Source organism: Lampetra fluviatilis, chromosome 7, assembly GCF_964198595.1.
Source record: "Lampetra fluviatilis chromosome 7, kcLamFluv1.1, whole genome shotgun sequence".
NCBI lineage: Eukaryota > Metazoa > Chordata > Hyperoartia > Petromyzontiformes > Petromyzontidae > Lampetra > Lampetra fluviatilis.
In genome coordinates, this window is record NC_136281.1 from 2,262,979 (window position 1) to 2,278,535 (window position 15,557).

At 50.8% G+C, this 15,557-nt stretch overlaps 1 protein-coding gene across 1 annotated transcript; it reads right to left on the reverse strand.

The window, feature by feature from the left end:
* Positions 1–862: 862 nt before the first annotated feature.
* On the reverse strand, positions 863–12,602 carry RRP15 (ribosomal RNA processing 15 homolog). Its single transcript, XM_078857906.1, has 5 exons — positions 12,522–12,602; positions 10,523–10,848; positions 10,220–10,317; positions 7,740–7,935; positions 863–1,218 (listed from the first exon to the last, which is right to left on the reverse strand). Exons 1-5 carry the CDS (start codon positions 12,568–12,570, stop codon positions 1,069–1,071), a joined length of 819 nt encoding a protein of 272 aa, XP_078714032.1. The 5' UTR covers positions 12,571–12,602; the 3' UTR covers positions 863–1,068.
* Between the last annotated feature and the right edge of the window lie 2,955 nt (positions 12,603–15,557).

Sequence of the window (15,557 nt, forward strand, 5' to 3'; positions counted from 1 at the left end):
ATCTCCTTCGAATAACGTTTTTTGTTGTTGTTGGCTCATGTAAAACATCTCTGGGTACCATATGCTAAATATAAAAAAGGCCCGATACAGGATGCCCCTGAAGTCGCAACACTCAATTATGCTTCCCCTAGTACAAGCCAATTGCATGACTTAATTGACTCAATATTTTTGGAGTGTAAATTGAGATCCTATTTGCAGGTCGTCTTGAGCTTCAATTAGCTTAGGGGCTTGGATGCCACGTGTCAATTGGGCAGAAGGGAGAAATCGTTGGCGAGATGTGACGTCCTCGGATTTGGCCTTACTTTGATACTGATGATCTAGCTTAAAGGGGCAGGGGGTTGCCACATGCACAACCAATGCAAACAAGATCACTGCGAGAGCAACTTCAACAACCTTCACCGCACACTCCCACCATTACCCAGTGAGGTTTACACGACAGTAGCACATGCTCCTCTGAACATAACGCACAGATGGTCTTAGAAAGCATGAGCCAAGGCCCTGCCCATGACTTTTGAAGATGGTCTCTTTATTAAGGCTCAGCCACTCGAACAGCCGGTTCCTGGAGGCCAGGGTTAGGCGCCACTGCATGGGAGGGCCCTGTTATTTCCGTGAGGATGACCCTACACACCCATCCCCATTGTCATAGGTGTTTAGGCAGACAGTGCGAGCATGGTGACTAATAACTGGAGGTTGGGTGGAGTGGCTTATGTCTGTAGGCTCAGTGTGCGACCACTAAACACACTGGTGGCGACTGCACTTACAGGAAGTCACGCCACTGGCCAGGTCACACACACACACGAGCACGTCCGCTGCGCTTCACACCTAGCGATGCAAACACCGTCAACGCTTTTCGCAATGAAAATGTCTCAAAAATGTTTATTTTTTGTTTATATACACAGAACTGGGAAACATGGTAGACCCAACCGAAATGCGAAATGTGTCGACTGTCAGTATTTTAAAACACGGCCGTTAGACACTGTTGCGCAGGTATGAAGTAGATGCAGGAATTGCAGATCTCGCAGTGCCGTACGATGTGGGTTGGGGTGCGCGAGCGTGGCCCCGTGCGCACTAGTCCGAGTCGCTGTCAAGCTCGTCCATCGGTTCCCCGTCTCCTCCACTCGCCGAGCTGACGCTCTCCTTGTCCCAGTCTTTCATTTTGGCTCCCATCATGAAGTCTTCTCGCAGGATGTTCCACGATGGCCCGCTCTGCTCACCCGCCTGATCATGCCACACAAGCACACACAAGCACACACAAGCACAAGTCCACACTTAAAACCGTGTGCCTCTGTTGGGGAAATTGATGTGTCTTTTAGACCAACAGGCAAGGTACCTAACTGGCCCATGTCCACCTGAAGAAAGCTACGACATAAGAGATGTGAATGCTCACCCGTGTTCCATTTTACGATGTCACAAAAATCGAAACCCCCCCATGCCCATAAAACTGAACGGAAGTTTAAACCAAAAAGTGAAAACATTGCTTGGACATTTTTATTACTGCACAGATTGCAGTTCTGACAATTTTGTGCAGCTTGCCGAAATGTATGAATGCGTCTGCTGCATTGAACGGTGCCTGCGAAATAAGCGCCCCTAATCGCAGTATAAACCTCTCCTTTTTTAATGTTTTCTTTGCCTAAAGAGAAAATGAATAGTTTGGTGCCGCCCTTCCTAACGTGGATGTGTTGAATTTCATCGCACACCGCTGCCTCGTCACCGGCCCAGATAAAACCAATATTGATTTGACAGCAGCAACCGCAACGGCCACAGCGGCCACAGCACCAGCAACCACAGCAGCCGCGAACCAATCCCGCTGGGGAAGGAACACATTTGCTCAATTAAGTGACAGCGAGGTCAGGTCCATGGGCAGGGCAGGGCACAGCAGCCGCATTGTGCACGAGGGAATGTCGCCTGTGCGACGGGGCCATGCTCTGCTCACCCAGGGCAAACACCGGCCCACAGCTTTTCCGGCTGCGGCTGCCGCCTGCCCCGCCAGTCGGCCGGCCGGCGCGTTTAAGTCAGTGCTGCAACTGCGGGGGTTGTGTGCCCAATGGTCTGGCTCATCCCCTGTCTGCAAGCACGTGGGCGGCTCCACCAAGATTTTCCAGTTAAATTAAAAATACCTGAGGACTACCTGTTTCATGTTAAACTGTAAATGCCAGTGTTGACTTGTATGGTTCAGTCTGAAGATATCATTCCCTTGAATATTAAAGCTACACAAGCTCAGTCTCAGGAGTGAGCACATACAAGAGTAAAGGGAGTAAACTTTTGCCACTAAAAATTTGCCCACCATTTATTTGGAAGTGCTCCGACTGCTGATGCAGCCTCCGCACCATCGCTTTTAACGGGACTTTCTGACTCCCACCACCTCGTGACTTACACTCGCCACCGATTGGCAGCTCAGGGCGATCGGGGCAGCCCCATGTGTCTGTACAGGGCAGCTGCATGTGTGTAAAGGGCAGCCTCCTTTGTGTAGGTGTTTGGGAAGGGAAGCTTCCTGTGTGTGTGCGTGTTATCGAGAGGGCAGCCTCCTGCGTGGGTGTGTGCGTGGAGAGGCGAGTCTTGTGTGCGTGTGCTAGGAGGGCAGGTTTGTGTGTGTGTGTGTGCTAGGAGGGTAGGCTTGTGTGTGTGTGTGTGCTAGGAGGGCAGGCTTGTGTGTGTGTGTGCTAGGAGGGCAGGTTTGTATGTGTGTGTGTGTGCTAGGAGGGCAGGCTTGTGTGTGTGTGCTAGGAGGGCAGGCTTGTGTGTGTGCGTGTGCTAGGAGGGCAGGCTTGTGTGTGTGTGTGCTAGGAGGGCAGGTTTGTGTGTGTGTGTGTGCTAGGAGGGCAGGCTTCTGTGTGTGTGTGCTAGGAGGGCAGGTTTGTGTGTGTGTGTGCTAGGAGGGCAGGCTTGTGTGTGTGTGCTAGGAGGGCAGGCTTGTGTGTGTGTGTGCTAGGAGGGCAGGCTTGTGTGTGTGTGTGCTAGGAGGGCAGGCTTGTGTGTGTGTGTGCTAGGAGGGCAGGTTTGTGTGTGTGTGTGCTAGGAGGGCAGGCTTGTGTGTGTGTGTGTGCTAGGAGGGTAGGCTTGTGTGTGTGTGTGCTAGGAGGGCAGGCTTGTGTGTGTGTGCTAGGAGGGCAGGCTTGTGTGTGTGTGTGTGCTAGGAGGGCAGGCTTGTGTGTGTGTGCTAGGAGGGCAGGCTTGTGTGGGTGTGTGTGCTAGGAGGGCAGGTTTGTGTGTGTGTGCTAGGAGGGCAGGCTTGTGTGTGTGCGTGTGCTAGGAGGGCAGGCTTGTGTGTGTGTGCTAGGAGGGCAGGCTTGTGTGTGTGTGTGTGTGCTAGGTGGGCAGGCTTGTGTGTGTGTGCTAGGAGGGCAGGCTTGTTTGTGTGTGTGTGCTAGGAGGGCAGGCTTGTGTGTGTGTGTGTGCTAGGAGGGCAGGCTTGTGTGTGTGTGTGTGCTAGGAGGGCAGGTTTGTGTGTGTGTGCTAGGAGGGCAGGCTTGTGTGTGTGTGCTAGGAGGGCAGGCTTGTGTGTGTGCGTGCTAGGAGGGCAGGCTTGTGTGTGTGCGTGCTAGGAGGGCAGGTTTGTGTGTGTGTGCTAGGAGGGCAGGTTTGTGTGTGTGTGCTAGGAGGGCAGGTTTGTGTGTGTGTGTGTGTGCTAGGAGGGCAGGCTTGTGTGTGTGTGTGTGCTAGGAGGGCAGGTTTGTGTGTGTGTGTGTGCTAGGAGGGCAGGCTTGTGTGTGTGCGTGCTAGGAGGGCAGGCTTGTGTGTGTGTGCTAGGAGGGCAGGCTTGTGTGTGTGTGTGCTAGGAGGGCAGGCTTGTGTGTGTGTGCTAGGAGGGCAGGTTTGTGTGTGTGTGTGCTAGGAGGGCAGGTTTGTGCGTGTGTGTGCTAGGAGGGCAGGTTTGTGTGTGTGTGCTAGGAGGGCAGGTTTGTGTGTGTGTGTGCTAGGAGGGCAGGTTTGTGTGTGTGTATATGTGTGCTAGGAGGGCAGGTTTGTGTGTGTGTGCTAGGAGGGCAGGCTTGTGTGTGTGTATATGTGTGCTAGGAGGGCAGGTTTGTGTGTGTGTGCTAGGAGGGCAGGCTTGTGTGTGTGTGTGCTAGGAGGGCAGGCTTGTGTGTGTGTATATGTGTGCTAGGAGGGCAGGTTTGTGTGTGTGTGCTAGGAGGGCAGGCTTGTGTGTGTGTGTGTGCTAGGAGGGCAGGTTTGTGTGTGTGTGCTAGGAGGGCAGGCTTGTGTGTGTGTGCTAGGAGGGCAGGTTTGTGTGTGTGTGCTAGGAGGGCAGGCGTGTGTGTGCTCGGAGGGCAGGCTTGTGTGTGTGTGTGCTAGGAGGGCAGGTTTGTGTGTGTGTGTGCTAGGAGGGCAGGCTTGTGTGTGTGTGTGCTAGGAGGGCAGGTTTGTGTGTGTGTGCTAGGAGGGCAGGTTTGTGTGTGTGTGTGCTAGGAGGGCAGGTTTGTGTGTGTGTGTGCTAGGAGGGCAGGCTTGTGTGTGTGTGTGTGCTAGGAGGGCAGGTTTGTGTGTGTGTGTGCTAGGAGGGCAGGCGTGTGTGCTAGGAGGGCAGGCTTGTGTGTGTGTGTGCTAGGATGGCAGGTTTGCGTGTGTGTGCTAGGAGGGCAGGCTTGTGTGTGTGTGCTAGGAGGGCAGGCTTGTGTGGGCGGTGCAAGTCCGGGAGGGGGTGCGCGGCTCTTGGCAGCCCTCCAGCCGGTAATCACTCCCATCTGCGACCCAGCCACGGCACAGGCGAGCCTTTCAAACTCCGTTTGCACAAATATTTGATCACAGCCCACCGAGATGCCAGCCCAGCTCCTCCAGGGAAACGGGGCCGGGGCTGCTCGGCTCAAAAACCCCTCTGTGTAAAGAAAGCAAAACTCAAATCTTTCCAACTATTTTGTTTCTCTTTCATTCTGCTGATCTCTTGTGGAGAATAATAAAGACATACATGCGTGTCTGCTCACCCCCTTCTGAGTGTAAACACAGCACGCTCTCACAGCCTATTGAAACTTTGCTCTCCTCATTTTTCACACACAAATAGTAATTGATTGTTAGCGCAATAGCCAACATGTTTGGTTTATGTTAACATCAGTTCTGTCAGCGCTTCGTTTTCTATTAAGACTGCAGAAATATGGCAAAATTCGATTTAGCAAATACATTTACCATGTAGCATTATTCATATTACCAGACATCGTGAGATATTCTAGTGATCCAATTCTATGGAGGCAAAAGTTCATGGATTGTATTGATTTGTTAAACCCACTAGACTGCAAGGTGGCCAATAGATGGCAGTACAGCAGGTGGGATTGTGAACCAGTCTGTGGAGATCTTTGAATATTGTCTTTGCTCGTGTGGATTCTATCCAGGCACTCTCGTAATCTCTTTGTAAAACACTCCTTAAAATTTCACCAAAAGGTCCCAATGCACGGTCTGCCTGAAAAGTGTCTTAACCCAGGAACGCTTTTGAATAAATATGATAATTTATTACATTAAAAAAATGTAACCAAATTTGGGTTCTAATAATTCCAAACTATTTCTGGAATGAATCGTCGGCTGGATGCATGCATCCACCCACCCACCCAGGGGGACTTTCTACCCAGGCGGAGCCTAAACAGCCAGAATAAGCCGGCAGATACCTCCTAAGTGTTTCTCGGCAACCTCAGTGACAAATGTGGTCCCATGTGCGAATCGCAGCACCGTGCGTAGGCGACCAACCCCCCCCCCCCCGCACGGTCACCTCCATCCTCAACTCAAGACTCAAAAAAGTGCCGACTCGCACGAGGAGAGGATGTCAGTCAAGCCGTGACGTAGGCTTCTCGGAGACTGGCGGAAGAGGTGGTTTCACCCCATTTCTGGACACGCTGCATTACTTTATGCTGAAATAAAATCAGTCGCGAAATGTTTTTATTGGCTCTCATTGAGCAAAGTCCGTGGCTTCATGCCTCAGCGTGTGGGCAGCACTGTGGCTGAGGCCAAGGCGGCCCCGCAGCAGCTGCTGCTGGTCACCATCAAGAGCCGCGCACCCTCGAGTTGCCTGCACTGTGCTTCCTTGGAAGCCAAATGCACTCGAAATGCGAGGAACGTGAAGCAGCACGATGGGTGACGAGAGCTCGCTGGGTGAGGTGCAGGGCAGCTTCCCTTCCGGCGCCAGCACTCAATGGAAGTAGCAGCAGGCTGGGGGAGGCCCTGGGTGGGGTTTGTCTACAAGAGCCAACCTCTACAACCATAAATCAGAAGCCACCCACCTACGCTGTCCCCCGCAGCCCTCTTCATCACAGACATGATTACAGCCTCTGTTAAGCTCCACAGCCCTGCGGTTGCCTCCGATGAAAGCGCCGGCCGACCGTCAAATCAAACACGGCTTGAGCATCAGACAGAGCCGGGCTCACCCAGGATGACTGTGCAGTGAGGCTCCATCCTTGTTTGTTTCAAGAGGTTCTTTAACAGCAGCCCACTCTGGAGGAAACCCGTGTAATGTAACTCTACTTGACTTTGTTGTGAAATGTGACTTAAAGAATGATTGCCATTAAAAGCGTAAACCACTGAACACAAACCTCCACTTCCTGTGTTGACCACAGTGGTGACAGTATGTCTCCAGTGTTAATCTCAGGCGTTTATTTCGTATTTGATTATTTTCCTTTAAGCACACCCCGAGCGTAAGACATTTTGTTTTGGTCTCTAGTTATCATTAGAAAAGGGCAGGATTTATTGTCCTGAATGGTTAGGTTACTATATTTAACCAACTCCCAGTTCCCAGAGCTGAGGTTGAATAGTGCAAATTCCAGGCTGGCCATGGGCTATGTTTGGCTGCAGCAGATGAATGTACTTATGTTAATGTTTGAATCTGCTTGCAAGCAAGCAAACACAGCTCAAGCATTCATAAAAATTGCCAAGTCCCAATAATTTCTGCATTTCGCTGCAAGTGTAAAAGTCGCAGTTTGCTCACGTACCCAGCGGCACGTGCAGCTACAGCGACTAAACACGACACGGTCTCTCGAAGCCCCCCCACAGCGGAGCTCACTCACAGGCAGCGTGTGACCCAGCGGTGCGAGCACTCTCGGGCGCTGCACAAGCCCAGTCCGCCGCATAGTTGTAAGTTGTGTTTTAATCACGAAATGTTACTCAAGCATACATGTTGTCACTGCCTCCTTACGGTTTGTATTATTCCTTTATGCGTCTCTAATAAATACCATTTGGTTTATAGTGTCACACCGCAGATGATGTATAGATGTTTTGTCTTGAAACCCGTTACATGATATTTCCCTCCTCCGCAAAACAAAAGACACCGCGCCTCTGAAGCACTAAGCATGGGTAGGAGGAGTGGGGTATTGACAGAAAACTCAAACCAGACTCCCCCAAACGAAGCCCGATTCTCATGAACAGTAGAACATCATCTCGTTCAGCCACCCAACCTTGTCACCAAGGGTCCTGGTGTACACCAAACTACACCCAACACGGGACACCCCATCATCTGAACACGTGACAGTGCTCCTGGTGCCTCCAGGGAGCGAATGAACCTTTCTTCTCCGACACTGGTGGCCAGCGTTTAATTCCGAGCGTCTCATATTTTGTTCCCTTCCTTTTTTTTTAAACAACCACAAATATTCCATAGAGAGCACCACTGCAACGAGAGCACATTTTTAACTTGCATTATTTAGTCTACGGGGCTGCTTTCCTTGCCTTTGCGTATGTTGGCCAGGCCGATGGAAGGAGCGGGAGGTGGAGGTGGGAGCAGAGGCTGCCTCTGGGTGCCCCATGCTCATGGAGATCAGGGCCCTTACCTGTGGGGCTGTGCGGCCGGGGCCCGTGCGTGTAAGTGTCGCGTCCTCCTCGCCCCGCAGCATGCTGATGAAGTCCTTCTTGGTGACGGAGGAGAGCACCTTGGCTCTCTTGCGCTCAAGACCGCCGGCTTCTTTCACTTTTTTCCCCATTCCCTTTTGGTGTTTTCGCACAGCATTGAAGAGCGTCACCACGCCCCTGATACAGCACGGGACAAACAAGTGCGTCATCGTTACCACATCGCCACTATTATTATTATCATCCGCGCTGAAAAAAAGATTGAAAGATTCCCAGCTTTTCACAGTGACACATCTCTTAAGCATTTTGTTCAGAGTGATGATGATGATGCATCCAAGAGCTCAGCTACGGCTACTGCGGTCGGCGCAACGTTTCAGAGATGAATCGCATTCATTTCACTTCGCGGAAGGTCCCGCGCCGAATGCTGATGGCGTTCTCAAAGAAAAGCAGGACACCTTCGAGATGCGGAGGGGTTGATGGGAACCAGAGCATTGCTCAGATAAATTGTGGAAAAATGTTTGCACTCCTAATATCAGTGCAGTTATACATTATTAATCTTTCCTGCATACTTTTTAAAAATGCCGTATTAATTCATGAACGACAACAGTATATACCATTACAGAAATATCTGAAGCTGCATTGCAGTAATGATACCTCAAGCAAAGTACAGTATTCAATATGAGTTCCATGAAAAGTCCCTTTGGTTAAACGTTTAAAAAAAGCTGAGGAAACCTGCCGACTGTGGTGGGCAGCAGGCCCCAACGCTGTGCCCACCCCCACGTGTGCTACATTTTCCACAAAGTATTTTATATTTACTTGAAACATACCAAAACCAGCTTCAAGAAATCCCGACATTTTTCCATTTTTTTTTCCATCTCATTGTTACGTAACAGATTGTAAAAATGTACTGTCCACAACATCTGAAACTGCAAGTGGCCCCATTTAACAACCAAAACTAACACACCTATTATGCCCCGCTCTTTTATATTGATTGGACATACAACCAAATGGGCACTGCTTTCAAAAGATTCATGTTACGTCTCGAGGAGCCTGTCGGGACCACTTGGCCTTGTCGGGTGAGCACATGATGACTGCGTGCCTGGAAGACCGGGGCTCACCGTGGCTACTTGGCGGCGTGGCTAGCGTGGCATTCCATGCAAACAGGACCATACCGTGCGCTGGTCAGAGAGTTTCTGCATACATTGGGAAAACCTTTCAGGTTTCTGACCAATATTTCACGTGAACCTGAATGCCCAAGAAAAGTGAGCCATTGAACCATCGAAGGCTGTTGTGTTTGTACAGCTGCTTCTACTCCAATCCAGCCGATCACCATATCATCGTCCCACCCACTGCACAGCATCACAGCCAATCGTGGACCAGTTTCCAAAGCAATAATGGCTAGCTAAGGGGGGGGGGGGGGTGATTCGTTTCTCCTTGTCGTGAGGCACGGTGGAAGAGGTCACAAGGGTCAGAGTAGTGTTTTGTAAGCAAAATAGACCCCAAACAAATCCCTGCCACAAGAGTGGATGCCAAGTCACTGAAATGTATCTTATTAGTCATCATCTATAACATACAGTACATATCCCACACCAGCTTCACATACAAGTACTTGCAGGAATCCTGTTGCTCACATTTAACAAATGCTGTGTTTGTCTTCAACCTCCTTGAGTTGAACAACTGATTACTATATACTTTATGAATACAGGATTATATGTCACGCATGTATACAAAGGGCCCTAAGTCAATGAGTACAATCTGACCTCTATATAAGAACAGGTTAACCACAAGCACACTTCACACTACATATGCTATTAAATCACTCCTTAATTGCGAAAAGCATGCTTCAGAACAAAAACACATTTATGAACTTGAAATATGCTCATTTTAACATACAAAGCTTCCTTTGCATTCCTGAGACAAACCCAAATTAACCTGGGGAGGCACTTGTCATTTTGTTTCTGCACAACAAAATGACGATAACGACTTCGCCCACAGTTCAACAGCAGATAAACGTAGGCCTCTCGAAGAAAGCGGCTTGCGGGAGTAACACAGCCTGCAGGAGTGACTTTATTGGCTGTATTCTTTGGTTCTTTCGGTAAAGTTACGTAGGTGAAAAAATAAAATAAAAAAAATACTTGTATTTATTTAACAAAAAATAATCTTAGGTTTTTTCGGTAAAGTCACGTAGGTAAAATTTTTTAAATTAATAAAAGTAAAATAAGATACAAATTAAATAAAAATCACGACGTTTTGGAGGCAACACAAGCTTCCGTCTTCAGGTGGAACCGTCACAGCACGCTTGCTGTATGCTGTATTAATGTTACATTTTTTTACCTACGTGACTTTACCGAAAGAACCAAAGAATATGGATCCTTGCAGTCACGAAAGCTTCAAATCTAGAATTGATTGGCTGCCTTTGCCCGGAGGTGTCTGCGAGGAGGCGGCTGCCGATGCGCCTGCACACCTGGTGGCCACTCTCTGCAGATTGCGCTCTCGGTCGCGGTCCTTGGTGGCGTCGGGCTTCATCCGGCACATCTCCTCCCACTGCTGCTGCTTTTCAATCTGCAAAAGACGTTAAATGACCACTGCCGTTTCATTTTACGCTAATGAGTTTCCACCTGCTTAGAAATAAAGAAAACATTGCATTGATGGAATATCAACCGTGACATTTATAGAAAGCTAACTTGTTGAATTTGTCTGGGTAAAAACAAAGGGCAAATGTAACCAATTCATTCCAATATCGGTTAAAAAGATAAAAACCCGTTACCTGTTTTCTCAGCTTTTCTCGCTGCTCCTTTTCCTCTTCCTTTGCCTTTTCAATGTCTTTGCTTTTCACGAGAATAGCTGGTTTACTTTGAGGTATTTTCTTGTTCAGGATCTTGGCCATAGCATCAGCCCAGCCAGAGGGCCCATCGTCAGTTGTTTCCAAATCGTTGCTCTCATCTTCATTATCACTTGCGTCTGCATCCCCAGCGTCCTCGGCGTCGCTCCCAGCGTCCGAGGCTGCATCCAGTTCCTCTTGGTCCACCTTCTCCTCCTGGTCCAGCTCCTCATGATCCTCCTCCTGGTGGTCAGGGCTGCACGGCTTGGGTTCTGCATTCACAAGACAAACGTTAACACTGGAACGGCGCGCTGCTACTGCAATCGTTGACGAATGGCGCCACCCATTGGACGAACAACCACACGGCAATGCCAAGAGCGCCCGTGGTGCGCCGTCCGCATTGTTCGTGTCTAGGGGAGGAGGACGGGCTCGATCGCCTCATCACGCCCCCGGCCCCGTAGCGGGAGTGAGAAGCAACAGAGGACCCCAACTCAGCTACGTGTCGAGCGCGGAACATCCCGATGAAGATGTTTCGCTTTCCCCAACGCTCACCTCGCGTCTTCTCACCTCTTCGATCACCCGCCCCTCTCCCCCTGTAGCCCTCGCCCACCTCTTTTCAGCACATCGGCATTCATCCCCTCATTTGTTTTCTACCCACACCTCACATTCTCTCAATCCCACACATCTCGTACTCCTCTCCCTCCTCCATATTGTCGACTCTACATCCCCCACCTCGTCTCCCCCACCTCGTCTCCCTCACCTCGTCTCCTCCCCCACCACCTCGTCTCCCCCACCTCGTCTCCCCCACCTCGTCTCCCTCACCTCGTCTCCCCCACCTCGTCTCCCCCACCTCGTCTCCCCCACCTCGTCTCCTCCCCCCACCTCGTCTCCTCCCCCCACCTCGTCTCCTCCCCCCACCTCGTCTCCTCCCCCCACCTCGTCTCCTCCCCCCACCTCGTCTCCTCCCCCCACCTCGTCTCCTCCCCCCACCTCGTCTCCTCCCCCCACCTCGTCTCCTCCCCCCACCTCGTCTCCTCCCCCCACCTCGTCTCCTCCCCCCACCTCGTCTCCTCCCCCACCACCTCGTCTCCCTCACCTCGTCTCCTCCCCCCCACCTCGTCTCCCTCACCTCGTCTCCCCCCCACCCCACCTCCTCCGTCTCCCCCACCTCCTCCGTCTCCCCCACCTCCACCGTCTCCCCCCCACCTCACCGTCTCCCCCCCACCTCACCGTCTCCCCCCCACCTCACCGTCTCCCCCCCACCTCACCGTCTCCCCCCCACCTCACCGTCTCCCCCCCACCTCACCGTCTCCCCCCCCCACCTCACCGTCTCCCCCCCACCTCACCGTCTCCCCCCCCACCTCACCGTCTCCCCCCCACCTCACCGTCTCCCCCCCACCTCACCGTCTCCCCCCCACCTCACCCTCTCCCCCCCCACCTCACCGTCTCCCCCCCACCTCACCCTCTCCCCCCCCACCTCACCGTCTCCCCCCCACCTCACCGTCTCCCCCCCACCTCACCGTCTCCCCCCCCACCTCACCGTCTCCCCCCCACCTCACCGTCTCCCCCCCCACCTCACCGTCTCCCCCCCACCTCACCGTCTCCCCCCCACCTCACCGTCTCCCCCCCACCTCACCCTCTCCCCCCCACCTCACCCTCTCCCCCCCCACCTCACCCTCTCCCCCCCCACCTCACCCTCTCCCCCCCCACCTCACCCTCTCCCCCCCACCTCACCCTCTCCCCCCCCACCTCACCCGCTCCCCCCCCACCTCGTCTCTCTCTTCCTCACCTCACCCTCTCCCCCCCACCTCACCCTCTCCCCCCCACCTCGTCTCTCTCTTCCTCACCCCGTCTCCTCTCCCTCACCTCGTCTCCTCCCCCCCACCCCACCCCGCCTCCTCTCTCCCACCTCGTCACCTCTCTCTCTCGTCTCTCTCTCCCTCACCTCGTGGATCGTTCCCAACTCCGCTCCTCGTGCTCGTGGAGACGGCCATGTTTCCGGAAGTGAGGGGTACGGTGCGCGGGGAGAGACGGGAAACGCCACAAGGGGGAAACGCGGTCCGGGTTTTTAGGTTCCGGGTCTCGTTGGTCGGGCTTGGTGCAATACGAAATCGTCCGTTCTCGAATCTGCCCCCCCCCCCGCCTTATTGGGGCTTTCCCCCTTAGCCTTGTCTAAATCAATGTGCACGAACTACATTGCGATGAGAATGGGGTATTTTTCCTTCCCCATAAGTATTGGAAACCCGGTGAACGGAGGCCAAACAGTAGATTGCCTCAGGTAGAATGTTCTTGTCATTCATTGCACATTGCTCCATTGCGTATTCTGTGTTGCGTGTTATTAATTGTGCATTGTGTTTTCCTGTGTATGGTTTTATGGGAGGTGGTTGCAATAACACGGCGTTCTGGCCTCTACAGGGCAAAGATAAATCATTCGCTTTGCTTTGCCTGAATTTGTATGTGAACCTATGGTGGTGTGTGCGAAATGCCAAGGTTCTATTTGACTTTATTGGCAGTGCCTTGATGTAATTCGGTTTGTAAGCCAAGCTCTGAATTTGTGTTGTTGCCGCTGCTGTGGCAGTGTTAAAGCACAGCATAGCAAACAATATTCGGCATTATCACAAAGGGACATTAACACACAAGACCGCATAATGAATCATGGACAATTCAGCTTTGTAACAGCCAAATACGGGTTCAATAACCGTGTTGATTGCAGGAGCAACAACGCCTGCAGGAGTGGCTTGATTGGCTGTATTCTTTGGTTCTTTCGGTAAAGTCACGTAGGTGAACAAATTAAAAAAAAAGTAAATACATTGCGATTTAAAGCTTTCGTGACTGTAGGGATTCATCTTCTTGGTTCTTTCGGTAAAGTCACGTAGAAGGGAAGTAATTAAATAATAAAAATAAAACATAAATAGTCGCTCCAAGCCTGGAGCGTGACATTCAGACTGTCTACTTGACAGACCTGTTCTCCACCTGAAGACGACTGCTTGCGTTGTGGCCGAAACGTCGTGAGAATTATTTTATTATGTTTTATTTTTATTATTTTATTACTTCCCTTCTACGTGACTTTACCGAAAGATCCAAGAAGAAAAAAGTAAATACATTTATTTACAAATAAATTTATAAATAAATATATACATTTTTTTCTTTTTTCACCTCCATGACTTTACCGAAAGAACCAAAGAATATGGATCCTTGCAGTCACGAAACTTCAAATCTAGAGTGGATTTGAAGAGTTGATTGGCTGCCTTTGCCCGGAGGTGTCTCCGAGTAGGTGGAGGCTGCCGATGCGTCTGCACACCTGGTGGTGCCTTGCGGAGTTGTATACTATCTTTTGCTTTGTTGGTGTGGATTGTGGATAACACAAAGTATTCAGTGAAAGATTATTTAGTTCCATCAGGCTGGCAAGCATTGATCCATGAGATAAAATTAACTCACGGCACTCATGTTTTATTATTATTTCGTGCTGAGAAACACCCTTTTCCGATAACAGTTATATTTTGAGCTCTTTTATCGAAGTTGTGGCCATGTGGGAATCCCTTTGCAGTGTCAACACCACCAGTACATTTGAGGATACCCATAAACAGAATCCTTCCCTTTAAAGGCTGTAACAATCACAGAAAACCAGACACCAGACACTTCCACAGCCTCGTGACATCAAACAAACGCCAGACACACCATGCCCTGCCATCAGACATGTGCCACTGATACAAAAAAAACACCAGAAAAAAACAGTCCCAAAGATACAATTAATATTGAGCATACTGACACCAGGCTTGTTAATAAACAGACATCTCATAAATAACAGGCAGATAAATCCCACCAACTTACAACGTCTCACTGACACCAGACATATATCCCGCCGACACCAAAGAGACACATCCCAAGGACTCCCAGCAAGTGGCGTGAGTGGCTGAGAGGTGAGCTGCTCCACGAGCTCCATGAGCCCAATGGAGCCGAGATCGAGCCCCCCCCCCCACACACAGTACTGGGCCACTCCGGTTGGCTGATGGATAGAATGAGGCCAACGACGGATCCCAGACTGATACAAGCAAAGCGAGTAATTTCAATAATTTGCATTTGCAAGCACAAAATTGCAATTGACGGGTGGCAGAGCTTTTTCCCAGGTGAATAAAGACACGATTTCCATCAGCGTGCTGCCCGCTCTGCTCCTGTCCTGCCAATCGGTGGGGCCCTAATGGGTCTGGCCCTGAGTGGGGCTTGCCATTGTAACATGGGCTAATTACTGTGACCCTTGCACCATTAACCATTACGTGAATAGGTATTTCTTTTTTAATAGACCAACAATGCATTTAATTTATATCACATTATGCAAATGTTAAATATACATATTATGAAGTAACATACACACGTTGAATACAATTTAATCGCATTAAATATACAATTGCTCTCACGAAACCAGTGTTTGCACGTGCACACGATGGATGCGCAGTGAACGTGGCCACTGTGTAAAAGAAGTCGCTGTATTGGAGTCGGGGTTGGGTGGCTGATGTAATGCGCAGTTGTGAGCCCATGGCGCCCTCTTACACGTTGTATGTATGTTGAACTTATTTCGTACCGTACGCAGTCAGCCGTACTAATCGTAGGGGGAAGGACAACAAACTAAACACAAAAAGCAGTTACAGTATAAAGAAATGAGTTTGTTAATCTAGGCGATTTAAAAGTGCATCGCTCCTCCAGTGACTTCCGAATATCGGAATGCAGAACTGTCCAGACGGCCGCGGAAGCGCGTCTGAAAGCGACAAAAAAAAGTGAAATGCTTTGGTCTCACGAGCTGAAATGCAACGTGCAGACGTGCGGAGTCGGTTGGTGCACGCAAGGCAAGCGTGGCCGCGTGTGTGGGGGGGGGGTGTTGGAACACTCGGTGCTCCAAGCGCCGAGATGATGGATGGAGGAGCTCCCTCCTGACGTCGGTGCACGCATCCCAAAGCGGCTCCACCAGTGCCTCAAATTTACGCAG